The following is a 19,024-nucleotide window of genomic DNA, read 5'->3' as shown; positions in this document are numbered from 1 at the left end:
TTAGATCAGAGTAAACATTACTGTTGTACTGAGAGAAGATATTCCTGGGGGATCATCCAATGAAGCTATTTGGGTGGAACTGAGAAATAAGAAGGGATTAATCACCTTGATGGGATTGTACTATAGGCCCCGCAATAGTCAGAAGGAAATCGAGGAGCAAATATGTCAGGAGATCTCAGATATCTTTAGGGTTGTAATTGCGGGGGATTTTAACTTTCCAAACACAGACTGGGTCTACCACAGTGCCTGAATGAGAAGGAATTTGTTTAGTGTGTTCAAGAAAATTTTCTTTACCAAAATGTACCTACGAGAGAAGAGGCAAAGCTCGACCTTCTCTAGGGAAATAGGCAAGTGACTGAGGTGTTAGTGCGGGAGCGCTTTGGGACCAGTGACTATAATGCTATTAGTTTTAAAATAGTTATGGAAAAGAATTGGCCTTGTATAAAAGTTAAAAGTTCTAAACTTGAGCATTGCCAATTTTGACCATATTAGGAACTTTGAAATTTGATTGGGGTAGGCTGGTTGCAGATAAAGAGACGACTGGGAAGTGGGAGGCTTTTAAAAGTGAGATGACGAGAGTTTAGTATGTCAAAATGAGGTGCAAGGCTGTTAGGAATAGGGCACACTGGATGACTGGAAATATTGAGACTATGATCAAGAAAAAGGAGGAGGCACCTCAGACAAAGACAAGTGGATCCCTTGCGGAGAACAGGGGCATACGTAAAAAGGAAATCAGGAGGACAAAAGGGGGATATGAGATAGCTTTGGTCGATAAGGTTAAGAGAAATCCATATAGAGATTCTGCAAGTACATTAAGGGCAAAAGAACAATGAGAGAGTAGGGCCCCTTAAAGATCAACAAGGCCGTCTATGTGTAGAACCACAGGAGATGGGCGAGATACTAAATAAATATTTCATGTTAGTATTTACGTGGAAAACGACATTGAAGCAAGAGAACATTTAGAAATAAATAGTGATGCCTTGAAATCAGTCCACATTACGGAAGAGGACGTGCTGGAGTCTTAAAACACAAAGTTGATAACCCCCAGTGACCTGATCAAGTGGATCCCAGGACATTGTGGGAAGCTAGGGAAGTAATTGTGGGGGCCCTTGCAGAGATATTTGTATCATGTACAGCCAAGGCGAGGTTCCAGAAGTCTGGAATGTGGCTAACATTGTGCCTTTATTTAAGAAAGGTTGCAAGGAAAAGCTACAGAACTACAGACCAGTGAGTCTGATGTCAATGGTGGGTATGTTGTTGGAGAGGATTCTAAGACAAAAGAATGCATGCATTTGGACAGGCAAAGACTGAATAGGGATGGTCAGCATGGTTTGCACATTGGAAATTTTATTTCATAAATTTGATTTTTTTTGAAGACGTGACTGAGAAAATGATGAAGGCAGAGCAGTAGACATCATTTACATCAACTTTAGCAAGACCTTCGAAAGGTTCTGTATGGTTGAGTGATTAGTAAGGTTAGAACACATGGAATACAAAATTGGCATGAAGGTAGGAGACTAGGAGTGATGGTGGAAGATTGTTTGATGTGCTGGAGACCTGTGATCAGGTTGAGGTTCTAGAAGTAGGTTCGCTCGCTGAGCTGGAAGGTTCATTTCCAGACGTTTCATCACCCTTCTAGGTAACATCTTCAGTAGGCCTCCGGGCAAAGCACTGTTAATAATTCCTGCTTTGTATTTATATGTTTAGGTTTCTTTGGGTTGGTGATGTCATTTCATGTGGTGACATCATTTCCTGTGGTGGTGTCATTTCCTGTTCTTTTCCTCAGAGGGTGGTATTGGGGTCTAACTTGATGTGTTTGTTGATAAGAGTTCCGATTGGAATGCCATGCTTCTAGGAATTCTCGTGTGTGTCTCTGTTTGGCTTGTCCTAGAATGGATGTGTTGTCCCAGACGAAGTGGTGTCCTTCCTCATCTGTATGTAAGGATACTAATGAGAGAGAGTCATATCGTTTTGTGGCTAGTTGATGTTCATGTATCCTGGTGGCTAGTTTTCTGCCTGTTTGTCCAATGTAGTGTTTGTTACAGTCCTTGCACTGTTTTGTAAATAACATTAGTTTTGCTTGTTGTCTGTATAGGGTCTTTCAAGTTCATTAGCTGCTGTTTTAGTGTGTTGGTGGGTTTGTGGGATACCATGATAGGAAGCAGGAATTATCAGCAGTGCTTCGCCTGGAGGCCCACTGGAGATGTTACTGAGTAAGGTGACGAACGTCTGGAAATGAACCTTCCAGCTCAGTGAGCAAACCTACATCCAGAACTCAACCTGAGCTACAAATCTTCTCAAAACCTGCTAAGACCTATGGGTGCAATATACTAAGAATGGCCCGAAAATGGGAAACGAATGCCATCCGACAGAGTGCCACCTGCGAACAAATGTACTTCCTGCATGAGTGCCTAAGAAAACAGGTACTACCTAAATGTCTTAAATACAAACCTCCCCCTAACACTCCACTAAACAAAAGAATAGCAGAGCAAAACAGCTGCAGAATGCTTAGAGAAGTGAGTAATGATGCCCACAACAGTCTCCGTAAATATAACTGGGAAATTTTGCACCAAAAATCTTTACTCATTAATGCAACAGACCATCAATGGACAGACAGTACAACAAACCATTTATATTAGACAGTGACAAACACTGAAAATGAAAAAACTAGACCTGCAGAAAAAAACTAGACAAACTTACACAAAGTAACAACACTGACAACACAGAAGCATGGATAAAAAACTTATCTGACCGACCCTTAATAGACACTGAAAAAGCCGTCTTAGTAAGAGGATTTAAATTACAACTGCCGGATACGGACAAGAAAGATTTCTTAGCAGCATTAGAAACAACACTAAAAGACAACCAACTCACAGAAGAAACCCAGCAAACTATCAGACAGGTAGTCGCACCAACATTAAGCAGAAAAAAGGAAGGAAACACACTCAATACACAGGAAAGGAAAGCACTGGAAAGACTAAAAAAAGATAAAAACATTGTTATCTACCTGCAGACAAAGGACATTTGACAGTCATTCTAAATCGAAGAGACTACACTGAAAAAGCGAACGCACTACTTACAAATACCAACACTTACCAACATGTGGCGATAGACCTGATCTACAACTAGAGAACCGAATCACAGCTCTACTCAAAAAACCTCAGAAATCTGGAGAAATAAATAAGACCGACTTCCAAAATATGAGACCAGACAGATCCAACACACCACACTTCTACGGATTACCCAAAATTCACAAACCAGGAGCCCCCCTCAGACCCATAGTCTCACTACCTGGAACACCAACTTACAGACTGGCCAAAGAGATACACCAAAGACTAAAACACTTAGTAGAAGACTCACACCACTCCATCCACTCCACCCAAGAATTCCTGAAGACGATCAAAGACACTAAGATAGAAGAGAATGAAATAATGGCCACCTTTGATGTAACAGACCTGTTTACATCAATCAACATTAACCTGGCCAAGGAAACACTGCCTACACTATTAGAAGACCCAAGGACACATACACCAAACACCACTATCTTCATCAGCAAGGACAGCATTGTCAAGCTAGTGGACCTATGCCTTACCACACACTTCATCTTCAACAACAAAACCTACAGACAAACCAACAGAACACCCATGGCATCTCCAATATCAGCGTTCTTAGCAGAAACAGCCATGCAAGACTCGAACAAACAACTCTGCTAACCACCCAACGCAAACTTTGGTCGGCTACGTGGATGACACCTTTGTCATCACTAAACTAAACAAATTAGAGGAAACCTTCAAGACCATCAATAGTACTCGTACTGGCATAAAATTCACTAAAGAGGACGTAAACAACAACAAACTGTCATTCCTAGATGTCATAGTAGAGCGAACAGCCAATGGGGAACTTCAAACAGAAAAACAACACATATGGACCAAATATTGAACTACAGAAGCAATCACCCCAACATCCACAAACGAAGCTAGATCAGAACATTATTCCAGCAAGCCACCACACACTGCAGCATAGAGGAACTATGCAGAGCAGAGGAAAATCACCTATACAGTGTATTCAAAAAGAACTGGTACCCAATGAACACAGTCTGCAGATTTCTCAGCCACAAACCAAACAGAAAAAATATGTCCAGAAACCCTAGCCACTCTCTCCTACATCAAAGATGTCTCGGAAATGACTACCAGACTACTCAGACTTCTTGGCATCATGGTAGCCCACAAACCCACCAACACACTAAAACAGCAGCTAATGAACTTGAAAGACCCTATACAGACAACAAGCAAAACTAATGTTATTTACAAAATATCGTGCAAGGACTGACACAACACTGCATTAGACAAACAGGCAGAAAACTAGCTACCAGGATACACAAACATCAACTAGCCACAAAATGACACGACCCTCTCTCATTAGTATCCTTACATACAGATGAGGAAGGACACCACTTCGACTGGGACAACACATCCATTCTATGACAAGCCAAACAGACACACACGAGAATTCCTAGAGGCATGGCATTCCAACCAGAACTCTATCAACAAACACATCGAGTTAGATCCCATCTACCTCCCCTTGAGAAAAAGAACAGGAAATGACATCACCATAGGAAATGACATCACGATCCCAAAGAAACCCAAACATATAAACAGAAAGCAGGAATCATCAACAGTGCTTCGCCCGGAGGCCCACTAAAGATGATAACTAGCAGGGTGATGAAACGTCTGGAAATGAACATTCCAGCTCAGCGAGCAAACATACATCCAGAACCTCAACCTGAGCTACAAATCTTCTCAAAATTCGCTATCAGAGATTGATGCTGGAACCACGGTTAATTATCATTGTTCAAATGATTTAGATGAGACTATAGGAAGCATGGTTAGTGAGTTTGTGGATGACACCAAAATTGGTGGTATAGTGGACAGTGAAGATGGTTATCGAAGAGTACAATGGGATCTTATCAACTGGGCCAATGGGGCTGAGGAGTGGCAAATGGGATCTAATTTAGCTAAATGTGAGGTATTGCATTTTGGGAAGACAAACCAGGACAGGATTTACACAGTTAATGGTAGGGCCCTGGGGTGTGTTGTCGAACAGGCAGACATAGGGGTTCAGGTACATAGTTCCTTGAAAGTAGCTTCACAGGTAAGGTGGTAAAGAAGGCATTTGGCATGCTTGCCGTCATTGATCAGAGCATTGAATGTTGGACTTGGGATGTTATGTTGCAGCTGTATAGAACATTGCTGAGGCCACATTAGAATACTGTATACAGTTTTGGCTGCCTGCTATAGGAAAGATATTATTAAGTTGGAAAGGGTGCAGAAAAGATTTACAAGGACGTTACTGGACTGGAGGGTTGAAGTTATCAGGGGAGACTGGAGCAGAGGAGGTTAAGGAGTGACCTTATAGAGGTTTATAAAATCATGAGCGACATAGATAAGGTGAAGAGCAAATGTCTTTTCTCTGGGGTAGGGACGCTCAAAACTGGAAGGCATGGTTTTAAGGTGAGAGGAGAAAAATTTAAAAGGGATCTGAGGGGTAACTATTTCACATAGAAAATGGTGTATATATGGAATGAACTGCCAGACGAAGTGGTAGGTGCAGGTACAGTTGCAAAATTTAAAATACATTTGGATAGGAACATGAATAGGAAAGGTTTAGAGGGATATGAGCCAAATGCAGACAAACGGGATTAGTTTAGTTTGGGTAACCTAGTTGGCATGGACTAGTTGGACCAAAGGGTCTGTTCCGTGCTTTATGACTCTACAGCTCGATGAATGTTTGTGTTATTGCCCAGTGCTGTTTTCACCACTCTGTGAGATATGGGTGCCAAAGGAATCTTGTGTGCCACCAACTTTATCTTGAAGGTAAGATGTATCATAAAAAGTGAAGTGGGTGTTGACAGGGGGCACACAGACACAAGATGGCTGCTGAGCCAGAAGTTGGTCACTTAGCACACAAGATGGCCGCTGAGCCATTATATGGGAAAACACAGCAAAGCATACACAGATACTGCCTGAGGCTAACAGGATACAAAACATAAATGATTAGTTTAGGCAGGTTGGGGAGAGAATATACATCAGTAATGTCTACTGCCCGCCAAAGTTTCTGAGTCCAGCCACCACCTCCAATAGAAATGTTAACTACCTAAGACTGCTTGTATACAAGTGTTAATATTTCAGATTTTCAGTAATGGGAAACGATTTTCCTTCTCAGGAAGAACAATCACGACCAATTATTGCAGCAATGGACTTCCGAGTAGCTGCAGAAACTGGCAATGATTCTGTAATGTTTTCTGTAAATAAACCATGCTGGACAAACAAAGACTCGATACTTGAAATATTATACCATGAAATGTATAAAATATCATGACATGTGCTCCGAGGGTGAGAGAAGGCTCTCTGCTGACAGGCGTGTTGGCGGACGTCTCTCTCTCTCTCTCTCTCTCTCCCCCCGGAGCTCCAGTATTTCCTTGTACCATAAACTCTGTCGTTGAATCCCTATTCTGACTCCGATGCTGGTGATTTTCCCCACAACAACTGGCACTGTGAGCAGGGTCTCCTATTCCTGGTGCTCTGGTCAAAGGGCGTGATCGGGGAGCCAGGGTAAGAGACATTTTGAATTTGAAAATGGGAAGAGTCAGACCGGAGGAGAAAGTGAGGACTGCAGATGCTGGAGTTCAGAGCTGAAAATGTTGGAAAAGCGCAGCAGGTCAGGCAGCATCCAAGGATTCCTGAAGAAGGGCTTATGCCCGAAACGTCGATTCTCCTGCTCCTTGGATGCTGCCTGACCTGCTGCGCTTTTCCAGCAATACATTTTCAGAGTCAGACTGGGCCAAAGACACAGTTTAAAAGGGTACACCATTGTAACGTATAACCTGTGCGATAGTACTGGGTTGTGTATAAGTGCATGCCTGTGGAGCATAAGTGGGAAAGTGTACTAACTGGCGTGATAACCAGTTGCTTGTGCTGAAACGACCAGAGGACGAGGTACTGCCTGCCTCAAAAAACCCTGCCCTAAAACGGTTGTTCAGAAGGGTAGCCCCCCACACGATGGTTGGGAATTGAAGCATCAAGGGCACTAGGAGTTGTGAAGCACAAATGGCAAATGCGGGTAACGTTGGACTCTGTAGGGGTGAGGATTGCAGAGTGCAGTTAGAGCCTAGTCGAAGGTTGGGTGCTATCTGTTATTATGTTTCAATTGAAGTGGTGAGGAAAAGAAGCTGATCACTCTGACCAAAACTCCAGTGGAGCAGCACGTTACCGAGGTGGGAAGTGTGGACACTGTGAGTAACCATCATATCCTGTCAGTCTGTAGTAGAACAGCAGAGCTTGAATAGCGGCGGTGGCTGGGAGGGTAAAAAGTCCCCCCAGTAGAGAGCACACTGGGGTAGAGGTAGGTTTCTGGGCCTATCAAATGGTGTTGGAACAGGAGAGGTGGCCGGGAGGGTAGAGGAGTGCCAGTAGACAGCACACCGTAATGAACCAAAAGTCCCAGCCGATTGGTAGGTACTAACTAGTAGTGGTGGCCAGGAGGGTAGAGAAGTCCCGCCGGTAGAGAGCATACCTTGCTAGGAGGCTGCTATGGCCATACGAGTGCTGGGGCAGTATTAGTGGTCAGTGGGTAGAAAGGTCCCACTGGATAAAGACACTTTACTGTTGGTGGTATCCAGGGGTACACAATCTGCGAGATGGCAGATCAGGATTTTAAAGGGGATGCTGCAGGTACCCTTATTGAGAAATACAAAACAAATGGACTAGTGCTGACAGAACAGATGAAGAAAGGGGTTTGGGACCCATCCCAGACATTAGAACAGCAGCGGAATTTGATTAATAAAGCAAAACGAAAGAAAACTAAAAAGGTGTAATATCAGTGTACCAATTAGCAGGCCTAACTGAACAAGTAGGTGCCTCCACTAGCAGGTGGAGAAAAGGCCAAGAACAAAATGAGGAGCTGGAGGATGGGATAAAGCAGCTGAAACAAAGATTAGAAAAAGTACAGGAGGAAAGGGAGACTGACTTTTTCCCCTCCTACAAAACTGTACAGCAGGGATCAACTGCTCCCTCAGCAGAGCAGGAGGTGCAAGAATATAATCTAGCGCCAGTCACTAGAGGGGGGAACAGAGTTGCAGCCAAAAGCAAACTATAACCCTTTACCCTGGGAGAAAGGCAACAGATCATGGCCTCCGTGGGCAAATTACAGCCCTGAAGTGCAAACACAAGGTTCTGGGAAGAGCTAGACAGTATATGGGTTGAGCACCAACTGCACTTGAGGGATATACACCAGCTGGTCCAGGCAGCCTGCCCAGCAGTCAAATAGAGACAGGTAGCTGGCGGACTCGAAGCCACAGTAGCCCGTGACTTTTGGGATGGACACATGTTGTTGCCCTTACAGCTGAGATAGATGCCCAGCCGGCACCCTTCGCCCATTTTAAAGAAGAGATCCAGCGGGTATTAGGAAATTCTCTCACGAGCTGGAGCAAAATCACAATCACTAAACAGCCTAAAAGGGAAGGAGCCTCTGAATATAGGGAATGATTATTTAGGGTATAGCAGGAGTGCTCAGGTCAAGCAAACCCAGATCGTGGGGACCAGGCATTCATTCAGGCGTTTAGAGACAGGGATTTCTAGCACCCATTAATCCATCCTGAAAATGGGAGTGATAACACCCCAAAATTATGATGACCTGGTAGAGTGGCCTAGCAGGGTGCAGGGGGCAGAAGCTCCCACGATGAAATCAAAACCCAACAGAGAAGTCAACTGGAATGGGGGTGAAGACAGAACAAAACTATGCCACAACTGTGATCGACAGGGACACCTTGCCAGAGACTATAGGGCCCCACAGGCAAGGAATAGGACAAGGAAAGTACTGCAGTCACTGCAATAGAGCAAGTCATACAGAGGCAGTGTGCTGGGAAAAGAATGGGCAACCTCCATCAAACACCAGTTGAGAATCCAAGCACTGCTGAGCACCAGGGAACAGCCAAATCAGGCTGCAGTAATAAAAATCAAAGCGCACCAAAGGAGCCAGGAAAGGATAGTCCAGGAACACTGAAATTTAAAGGGAACCAAGCCACAGACTGAGCAGCCCAGCAAACCTTAGAGCAGGAAACCATTGATGAGGTTCCAACAGCAACAATTGAACTAACAGAAGATGCTATTCACATACAGCAGCTGCAGGAGGACACCCCACAGGCAGAGAGAGAGATAGAAAATGCAGGGAGCACTTAAAGGGAAGGATAGTGTCTGGAGGCAAGCAGACAAGATGGTAGCACTAGCGTGCATACAAAACACCTTGTTCAAGCTGCACCACGGGCTCTCACATACAGGCAGGGAAGCTATGATAGCAAGTCTATGGAGAGAGTGGTGGTGGAAGGGAATGGGAAGAGATATAGCCAAACACTGCCACAGATGCAATGTTTGCACACAATACAACCCAGGTAGGCCCATAAAAGTTAGGATGGGACACCAACCGAGGCCAAGGGGACCCTGGGAACACCAACTACCACCTTCCCGTGGGAAAACGTGCTGCATGGTCATCATAGACCACTTCACCCGATGGGTAGATGCATTCTCCACCAAGAACTGTACCACTGCCACTGGAGCCAGGATTCTAGCAAAGGAGGTAACCCCGAAGTGGGGGTATCTCTACAGACCAACTCCAATCAAGGGACACATTTCACTGGCAAAGTTATGAAAACAGGATGCCAGCTACTAGGGATAAAACAAAACTTTTGTATCCTCTATCACCCCCAGAGCTTAGGGATGGTAGCGAGAATGAACAAAACCCTTAAAAATGCTTTAGCTAAGGCCATGCAGACATCAGGGAGGACATGGGCCAAAGTGCTGCCAGCCATACTAATGAAATTAAGAGACACCACGAATCAGCCAACCGGACTAACATCCTACGAATTAATGACCAGGCGAGCAATGCAATTACCAGACACCACTATAATGGGTGGGACCGATATATGTACCGCTAAAATATGTACTAGAATTAAGCACCCAACTAAAAGGGATGCGTAAATTGGTAAGTGAGAGACAAGGACAAAAGGACAAGGCAGGGGGACTCAAATTCTTCCCTGACCTCCCCGCAGCTGGGAGCCGCGTCCTCCTACGAACCGTGCCTGACAAACTCGGCTTTTCCCCAAAATAGAATCGGCCGGACAAAGTTATAATCAGTGGCGCCTGTATGGACATTAGGGAAAGAGGAACGTGGAATCACTGGACCCAACTCGAACCGTAAAAGGACTCCTATGAACGAACTAATATGATTGACCATCCCCCAGGCACAGACAGTGACCAAGGGGAGAGCACCGTGACCACAACCAAGCAAACCACCCAGAGGCATGGGTAAAACTGCTGATAAGGCACACAAATCACCGACTGTTGCCGACCTCCGGGTACCATTGTAAAAGAAAGGACACTGACTGTTAACATCATTTAACTTTAATCATGTACATACGAGAGTATGTCCTACTGTTTCGGAAGCCTGTCAGGATTTGAGAACAACCTCTTTTAAAAACCCAGCTAAATTTACATGGGAATTACCCACTGGTGCGATCGGTCGAATCTATATTTGTGGCCACCCCTGTGTGGACTTAAACACAATAGACACCTCGGGCGTGCCATGGAAGGGAGAGCCAGGGAAATACAAAAGGGGACTCCAGGGTAGGTGTGTGGAATCGGTCAAACCCACCGGCCCATGACCTATTTAAACATCGCTGATTACCCACTCTGTTTCACGGGGCAGGGATGGAGATGTGTTTATGCCCTGGCACCGAGAAACAGTTCATGTGTGCAGACACAACGTACTCACCAGCACTGTACAATCACCCAGAGACAACTTACCTGCACCAGCAGCGAGCAGGCATGCTTGAACGTGACCGCGGGAAGGCAGTTTATCTGCAGACAGTGCAATGACACTCACGTAAGCTCTGCCACATGGACATACCAGTTTGATACCTACCAGCTGGGGGGAGCAAACGGGGAGTCAGAGGCAAGATGGGAAGACAAACAGGCACAGGGACAGGACACTGTATGCTACTGGGCAGCGAGGGGCTTCGTTTTCTTATTTAAGGGGATGTACACTACTGACACACCAAACCTCCTGAACCTTTTCGCAGTAGGAATGATAGGACCCCTCGCTGTACCATGCCCCAGCAGGGGATATGTTCGGAGAAGGATAGTGGCCCGCTCCATCAGCCAGGAATCCTACGCTGATTGGCAGATCTCCACCATCATTGCAGTACGGGTTTTTGGGATCTCTGTCTTTGAGGGGCCGGCAGGGGTCATCAGCGCTAAAAACCAAAACTATTTTTTTTCCCCCTTCCCCTCTGACATAGTCAAGGAGGAGAGTCCTTGTACACACACGCACACACACTGATCCAGCTCGCTCAAGAGCCAGCTCTCAGAGTGAACAGAACCTCTGGCAGTCTTTTCTTTTTTTTACCCACCCCCCCCCCCCCCCAACCCCACACTACCACCTAAGTGCGGTAGTGGTTATTTTTCCCTCAGCACCCATGTCGTGTGTGTGCAGGTGTGAGACACATTGAAAGACACAAAGTGCACAAATCTTTATTCAAAATTTCCACCACCAGGAAGAAAGGAAACACCCGAGTGGCCAGTGACAAGCAGTGCCCTTCACATCAAAGGACAATGCTGTGTGATCAAACAGTGAAGGGGAGGGCAGGGATCAACCAAAACTATATTGTGTGTGGATTGACAATCTCAGGGAACAATACATCATAGGATCTACAAGCAATCAATGGTGAATTGGCTGAACTCAGACTTTACGCACTTCAGACACATTACGTGGTGGATTATCAGTTAGCCCAGCAAGGGGGAGTATGTGCAATCATTGGTGACAAGTGTATAACCTATGTCATTAATGATTCTTACAATGTTACACAGACAATCAAAAACATTCAGGACCAGCTAGATGACTTCAGACTAGGTGCCACAGGAGGACTTAGCTGGCTAGAATGGCTGGTAGGCAAATCCTGGGGATGCTATTTGATACACGGGATTGTTCTCTTTATTTCACTCATACTGGTATTTAGCCTAGGCCTCGGGTGTTTAAAGCTTTGCAGTAAGGTGCTGATGCGGCCATGCCAGGAGCAAGAGTCACCACAGAAGAGCCCCCAACAAAACTCACATTCCTTAACACCCCTCGGGATGAGGAGACCTTAGAAAAGGTCTATATGTGAGTTGGGTGGTCTATGGGAAATCGCCAAAATCGCCTCCTTGACCACAAAGTGGGGAGTGAAGTGGGAGTTGACACAGGGCATGCTGACATGGGGCACACAGACACAAGATGGCCACTGAGCCATAAGTTGGTCAGTTAGCACACAAGATGGCCACTGAGCCATTACATGGAAAACTACAGCAAAGCATACACAGATACTGCCTGAGGCTAACAGGATGCCAGCAAAAGACACAGAACATAGATGATTAGTTTAAGGCGGGTGGGGGAGAGAATACACATCAGTAACGTCCACTCCCACCGAAGTCATAGAGTCATAGAGATGTACAGCATGGAAACAGACCCTTCGATCCAACTCGTCCATGCCAACCAGATGTCCCAATCCAATCTAGACCCACCTGGCAGCACTTGGCCCATATCCCTCCAAACCCTTCCTATACATATACCCATCCAGATGCCTTTTAAATGTTGCAATTGTACTGGCCACCACTACATCCTCTGGCAGCTCATTCCATACACGTACCATCCTTTGAATGAAAAGTTGCCCCTTAGGTCTTTTATATTTTTCCCCTCTCACCCTAAACGTATGCCCTCTAGTTCTGGACTCCCCCATCCCAGGGAAAAGACTTTGTCTATTTATCCTATCCATGCCCCCCATGATTTTATAAACCTCTATAATGTCATCCCTCAGCCTCCAACGCTCCAGGGAAAACAGCCTATTGAACCTCTCCCTATAGCTCAAATCCTCCAAATCTGGCAACAACCTTGTAAATCTTTTCTGAATCCTGTCAAATTTCACAACATCTTTCCGATAGGAAGGAGACCAGAATTGCACGCAATATTCCAACAGTGGCCTAATCAATGTCCTGTACAGCAGCAACATGACCTCCCAACTCCTGTACTCAATACTCTGACCGATAAAGGAAAGCATATCAAGTCCTTCTTCACTATCCTATACCTGCGACTCTACTTTCAAGGAGCTATGAACCTGCACTCCAAGGTCTCTTTGTTCAGCAATACTCCCAAGGACCTTACCATTAAGTGTATAAGTCCTGCTAAGATTTGCTTTCCCAAAATGCAGTACCTCACATTTATCTAAATTAAACTTCATCTGTCACTTCTCAGCCCATTGGCCCATCTGATCAACATCCCGTTGTAATCTGAGGTAACCTTTTTCGCTGTCCACTACACCTCCAATTTTGGTGTCATCAGCCACCACCTTCAGTAGAAATGTTAACTACCTAAGACTGCTTGGAAATAAGTGTTCATACTTCAGATTTGCAGTAATGGAAAACGATTTTCCTTCTCAGGAAAAACGATCACGATCAATTACTGCAACAATCGACTTCCGAGTAGCCGCTGAAACTGACAATGACTCTGTAATGTTTTCTGGAAACAAACCATGCTGTACAAACAAAGACTCGATACTTGAAATATGATACCATGAAACATATAAAATATCATGACATGTGCTCCAAGGGTGAGAGAAGGCTCGCTACTGACAGCCGTGCTGGCGGATGCCTCTCTCCCCAGAGCTCCGGTTTCTTTGTACAATAAACTCGTCGTTGAATCCCGATTCTGACTCTGAGGCTGTGATTTTCACCATAACAAAAGGATTTACAATCATGAGTACTGAATACAAAAAAGACTCCACCATAAGCTGGCAGAATCCTCGATGTACTAAAAGCACACAAGCAACTTAATCTTTGCATCTCAACCCAACTTCGGGAAATTAACATTTCCCATCCTGCCTAATGATGCCATCCCATGGAACACATTTCTCACCCTTGAGGATTGTAGAAGGCAGTAAGATTGTCTTCATTATCACAATTTCATAGGCAATGAGGGCAAAATATTTTTTTGTTGTCACTGGTCTGGACAGTAATTGTTTTGGAAGGAATAGATGAGATGGGATAACTTAAAACCTTCACTTTGAGCTTCAGTATAAGAAACATATGCTACAATATGTAGAACTGTATACAATATAAAATACTATGGGATGAGGAGAATGTTTTTTTACTCAGAGGATTGTGAACCTTTGGAATTCTCTACTACAGAGTACTGTGGAAGCTCAGTCTTTTGAGTATGTTTAACATAGAGATTGATAGATTTCCAATTATGCATGATGTACAGTGTTGTGGGGATAGAGTGGGTAAAAGGAATTGAAGAGTTTGTTAGGTATGATCGTATTGAATGGTGATGCAAGCTCAAGGGGTTAAATGTCCTTCTTCAGTATCCAAACAACTAGGGAGAATGAAGAGGTGAAGGAAATTAGCATCATTAAAAGTTTGAACTGGAGGAATTATTGGAACTGACAGTTAAAAAATCTCCACAACCTGACAGCCTACGTCCTGGAGTATTGATGGTATTAGCTTTAGAAACAGGCAATGCACCAATGGTTATCTTCTCAAATTGTATAGGTTCTGAAATGCTTCCTGAGGATAACGAAGTTAGCAAATGTTATCCTATTATTGAAGAAGGGAGTCAGAGAGAGAAACAGGGAACTGCACACCATTAGCCTAACATCAGAAGTAGTGAAAAGGCTAGAATCTATTATAAAGGCTGTGATAAACAGCCAAGCGGATAAAAATCAGATTAGGTATAGTCAGCATGGGTTCATGAATAAAAATCATGTTTGACGCACCAATGAGTTTTGTTTTAAAATTGTTACAAACTAAATTGATGAACGAGAGATGATGGATTTGATTTGATTTGATTTATTACTGTCACATGTAGAGGTACAATGAAAAGTTTTGTCTTACGAGCTTTACAAGCAGATCATACTATATAAGTGCATCAAGTTGCATATTCTACTTAGATTTTCAGAAGGCTTTTAATGCAGTCACCCATAGGGGGCTGTTCAGAAAAATAAAAGCAGATGGGATAGGAGGTAATGTAATTAATGACTGACTGATAAACAGAAAGTAGAGTGGAAACAAAAAGAGAATTCTTAGGCAGCTATGACTAGTGGGATACTGCAAGGATCAGTAGTTGTTCCCCAGTGACTCACAACATATGTGGGTGATTTGGAGGTGGGGATTAAGTATAGTATTTCCAAGCGATACAAAGCTAAATAAGAATGTGTGTTGTGAGAAAGATGTAAAGTTGTGTCATGGGGCTTTGAACAGGTTTAATGAATGGGCAAGAACACCGCAGATGGAATATAATATGGAAAAAAGTGAAGTTATCCGCTTTGGTAAGAGGAACAGATGCGCAGAATATCTCTTAAATGGTAGGGATTGGCATGTGTTGATGTACAAAGGAACCTCGGTATCATTGTCAATTAATGTCTGAAGTCTAACATGCAAGTGCAGCAAGCTATTAGGAAAGCTCTTTATTGCAAAAGATTTTGAGTACAGGAGTAATGAAGCCTTGCTTCAACTGCATGGGAGCTTGGTTACACAGCACATGAAGTACTGTGTGCAGTTTTGACCTCCTTATCTCAAGAAAGATATTATTCCCATAAGGGAGTGCAACAAAGGTTCACTTGACTTGTCCCTGAGATGGAAGGACTGTCCTGTGAAGACACATTGGGTAAACTGGGCCTGTATTCCCTAGAGTTTCAAAGGATGTGAGGTGGTGATCTCATGGAAACTTACAAAATACATTGACAGCAATGGGGTGGTTAAAAAGCATTGAAGTGTTCTATCAACCATAACCAGATTGAATGATCGGGCAGGCTCAACTGGCTGAAAGGCCGACTTCTGTTCTTATGTACCAACTGTCTGCAATGTGATACAATTTAAGATTTATCAAAGTTATGACAATATTGGCTTCATGGTAATTTCAATGTCAAGTAAGTCACTGTTTGGAGAAATGACAACACATTCATTTTTTTAAGCATTATAGAAAATTTTTTAATTGTTCTAGTAAGGTTTAATAACCGTCAGTAAATGGGTAAAAGTTGGCAACTTATTTGACAATAAGATTGAGCGTAGTTTAGCTACTGTCCTCATCACACAAACACCTTTCCAGTCAAAGGGCCAATTGATGGTTATTATGGGATGAATTTTTGTTCCGATCAATTGTGCTGGATTTATTACTGCATTAATTGGCATCACTTAGACAAAATATGAAATGAATTTGATACTGTCTATAGATATCTAATGTAGAACCTAAATGATCTTTTCTGTTTTGTTTGTTTTCCCTCACATTTAATCTTCTCCCGATCTCTTCTGAAAGGAGTGTGATTCATCCTGATGCAGAATACAATGGATTCCACTAATGTTCAAATAACCTGTTCTCATTTGTAATTTGGACAGCAAGTATCAAAAGGCTACTTAACCATTGGAGTTCAGCACACTTCAATGTAACCCCATCCTCATGGTATTTAGATTAGATTAGATTACTTACAGTGTGGAAACAGGCCCTTCGACCCAACGAGTCCACACCGACCCGCCGAAGCGCAACCCACCCATACCCCTACATTTACCCCTTTACGGTGTAATTTAGCATGGCCAACTCACCTGATCTGCACATCTTTGGACAGTGGGAGGAAACCGGAGCAAACCCGGGGAGAAAATGCAAACTCCACGCAGTCAGTCGTTTGAGTCAGGAATTGAACCCGGGTCTCTGGCGCTGTGAGGCAGCAGTGCTAACCACTGTGCCACCGTGCCGCTATTTCTAGAAAATTTTACTTTGCAGGAGGTCTCATTTAAGTATCCAAGAGTGGATGAGATGTTTCTTCTATAATGACTTAGCAATGGGCAGGAATTGTTTACTCTGGAAAGTTGGAGGCTAAGGGGTGACCTTATAGAGATTTATAAAATCACAAGGGGCATGGATAGAGTAAATTGGCAAGGTCTTTCCACTGGGGTGGGGGAGTCCAAAACTAGAGTGCATAGGTTTAAGGTGAGAGGGGAAAGATTTAAAAGGGACCTAAGGGACAACTTCTTCACGCAGAGGATGGTGTGTGTATGGAATGAACTGCCGGAAGAAATGGTGGATCACAAGGGGCATGGATAGGGTAAATTGGCAAGGTCTTTCCACTGGGGTGGGGAAGTCCAAAACTAGAGTACATAGGTTTAAGGTGATAGGGGAAAGATTTAAAAGGGACCTAAAGGACAACTTCTTCACGCAGAGGATGGTGTGTGTATGGAATGAACTGCCGGAAGAAATGGTGGAGGCTGGTACATCAACAACATTTAAAAGTCATCTGGTGGGAATATGAATAGGAAGGTTTTAGAGAGATATGAGACAAGTGCTGCCAAATGGGACTAGATTAGGTTAGGATATCTAGTTGCCATGGATGAGTTGGACCGAAGGGTCTGTTTCAGTGTTATACATCTGTATGACTCAAATGTCAAACTGTACTACACCTTATGTTATGCCAGCTGTCATTAACCTGTGCTCAGCATCATTTATGTGTTCTCCTTTCAATTGTAGTGTTATTGTAGACAGTAGAACACCAAAGTAATTTAAAAGCTACAGTGCAATACTGCAGTGCAAAATCTGACAGATTGCAATATTCAGATTACTGACTTCTGCACCTTCTGAAATATTGTATCACTTTTAGAAGGTTTTCCCAAAATTTGAATGGATCACTGTTGTACTACAATTTTATAAATAATGTAATACTAAAGAAGGATATTAGATTTTTATGTTGATGTTTCTGTTTTTACTCAAATCACCATATGGAATACATTTTGGCTCAAAACAAAAATGAAGAAACTAATGAATCTTAATGCTAAAATTTGGAAACCCATTTCACATTTTTTAATTGTATCTTGAGGTCACTGATAATTGTATTATGTAATTCTCATTACAAATTACTTCCATTTCCATTTCACAATTTAAAAGCAATAATGCGACTGGTCTGTTGCAAATCAAATTCAATTAATATGCAATCCTGATTTTAAAAAGCTCAGTGAAGATTGGTTTTCTGTCCAAAAGGAACTTCAGAATATCATACTACAACTAAATGAATATGCTACAATCCTGTTCAGCCTGGAGCATGATATAATCTTAGTTCAATCACTATTTCTAACGAAGTCTATAGCAATGCAATATGTTCTGTTGAAATGCTCAATTTCCCTTATTTCCTCTCATACATACTTTGATGCATATTTAATCTACACAAATTAACTTCTTGCTTACCTGTTTGACATGATGCCAGTAGTATGGGAAGGGTAGCTTATGGATTGCTTGGACTTCCCCTGAGCTGGATGGGGTGGTCGGTTTTACAGCCTTGTTGATTTCATCCTCCACACTGTATCAGATCCTCCAGGAATTCCAGGTGGGTGTCATGCAAGCTATACACCCACTCTTCCAATCTCCCTCTAGCAAATTTTACTGATTTGCGAAATAATCGCGTGCGTGCCTGCTAGCTTTGTTTTTAGGAGCTCCTGAACTTTCTTTCATAGCTCAGCGTGTCTCCCACTTGCTCCTCCAAACTCCAGGGCAACCAGGACGCTGGCGCATGCGCGGTTTCAGCGCAGACCAGCGGCATGGCGATGCGGCCGTAATACGCATGCGCGGAGGGTGGCATGGGTGCGGTCATAAGGCGCATGCGCGGTTTTCGCACCGATGGGCAGCCTGAGGGTATGGCCAGGAGACGCATGCGTGCTCTGCACCGCTCATTCCAGCATCGCCTAGGCAACCAGGAGCTGATCCAGGCTTTGACCATCTCACTTTGAATCGTTGTCCAAAGTTAAAAATCACACAACACCAGGTTATAGTCCAACAGGTTTAATTGGAAGCACACTAGCTTTCGGAGCGCTGCTCCTTCATCAGGTGATTGTGGAGGGCTCGGTCGTAACACAGAATTTATAGCAAAAATTTACAGTGTGATGTAACTGAAATTATACATTGAAAA

At 43.6% G+C, this 19,024-nt stretch overlaps 1 protein-coding gene across 6 annotated transcripts in view; it reads right to left on the bottom strand.

Moving 5' to 3' along the window:
• Positions 1-18,865, bottom strand: part of iqca1 (IQ motif containing with AAA domain 1) — a 164,276-nt gene extending 145,411 nt beyond the window's left edge. The window contains exon 1 of one of the 6 annotated variants that reach the window (XR_006312075.1): positions 10,857-10,940. Coding sequence is in view for 5 of the 6 variants with exons in the window: in XM_043693074.1 (XP_043549009.1) it covers positions 10,857-10,879 (23 nt within the window). In the remaining variant the exon portion in view is untranslated. Of the gene's footprint in view, positions 1-10,856; positions 10,941-18,306 lie in introns of those variants that run through there. The other 5 variants (XM_043693071.1, XM_043693074.1, XM_043693072.1 and 2 more) reach the window with 5 other exon arrangements.
• Positions 18,866-19,024: the final 159 nt, after the last annotated feature.

This window comes from Chiloscyllium plagiosum, chromosome 7 (genome assembly GCF_004010195.1).
Source record: "Chiloscyllium plagiosum isolate BGI_BamShark_2017 chromosome 7, ASM401019v2, whole genome shotgun sequence".
Taxonomy (NCBI): Eukaryota; Metazoa; Chordata; class Chondrichthyes; order Orectolobiformes; family Hemiscylliidae; genus Chiloscyllium; species Chiloscyllium plagiosum.
This window is presented reverse-complemented; position numbering and strand designations above follow the sequence as displayed.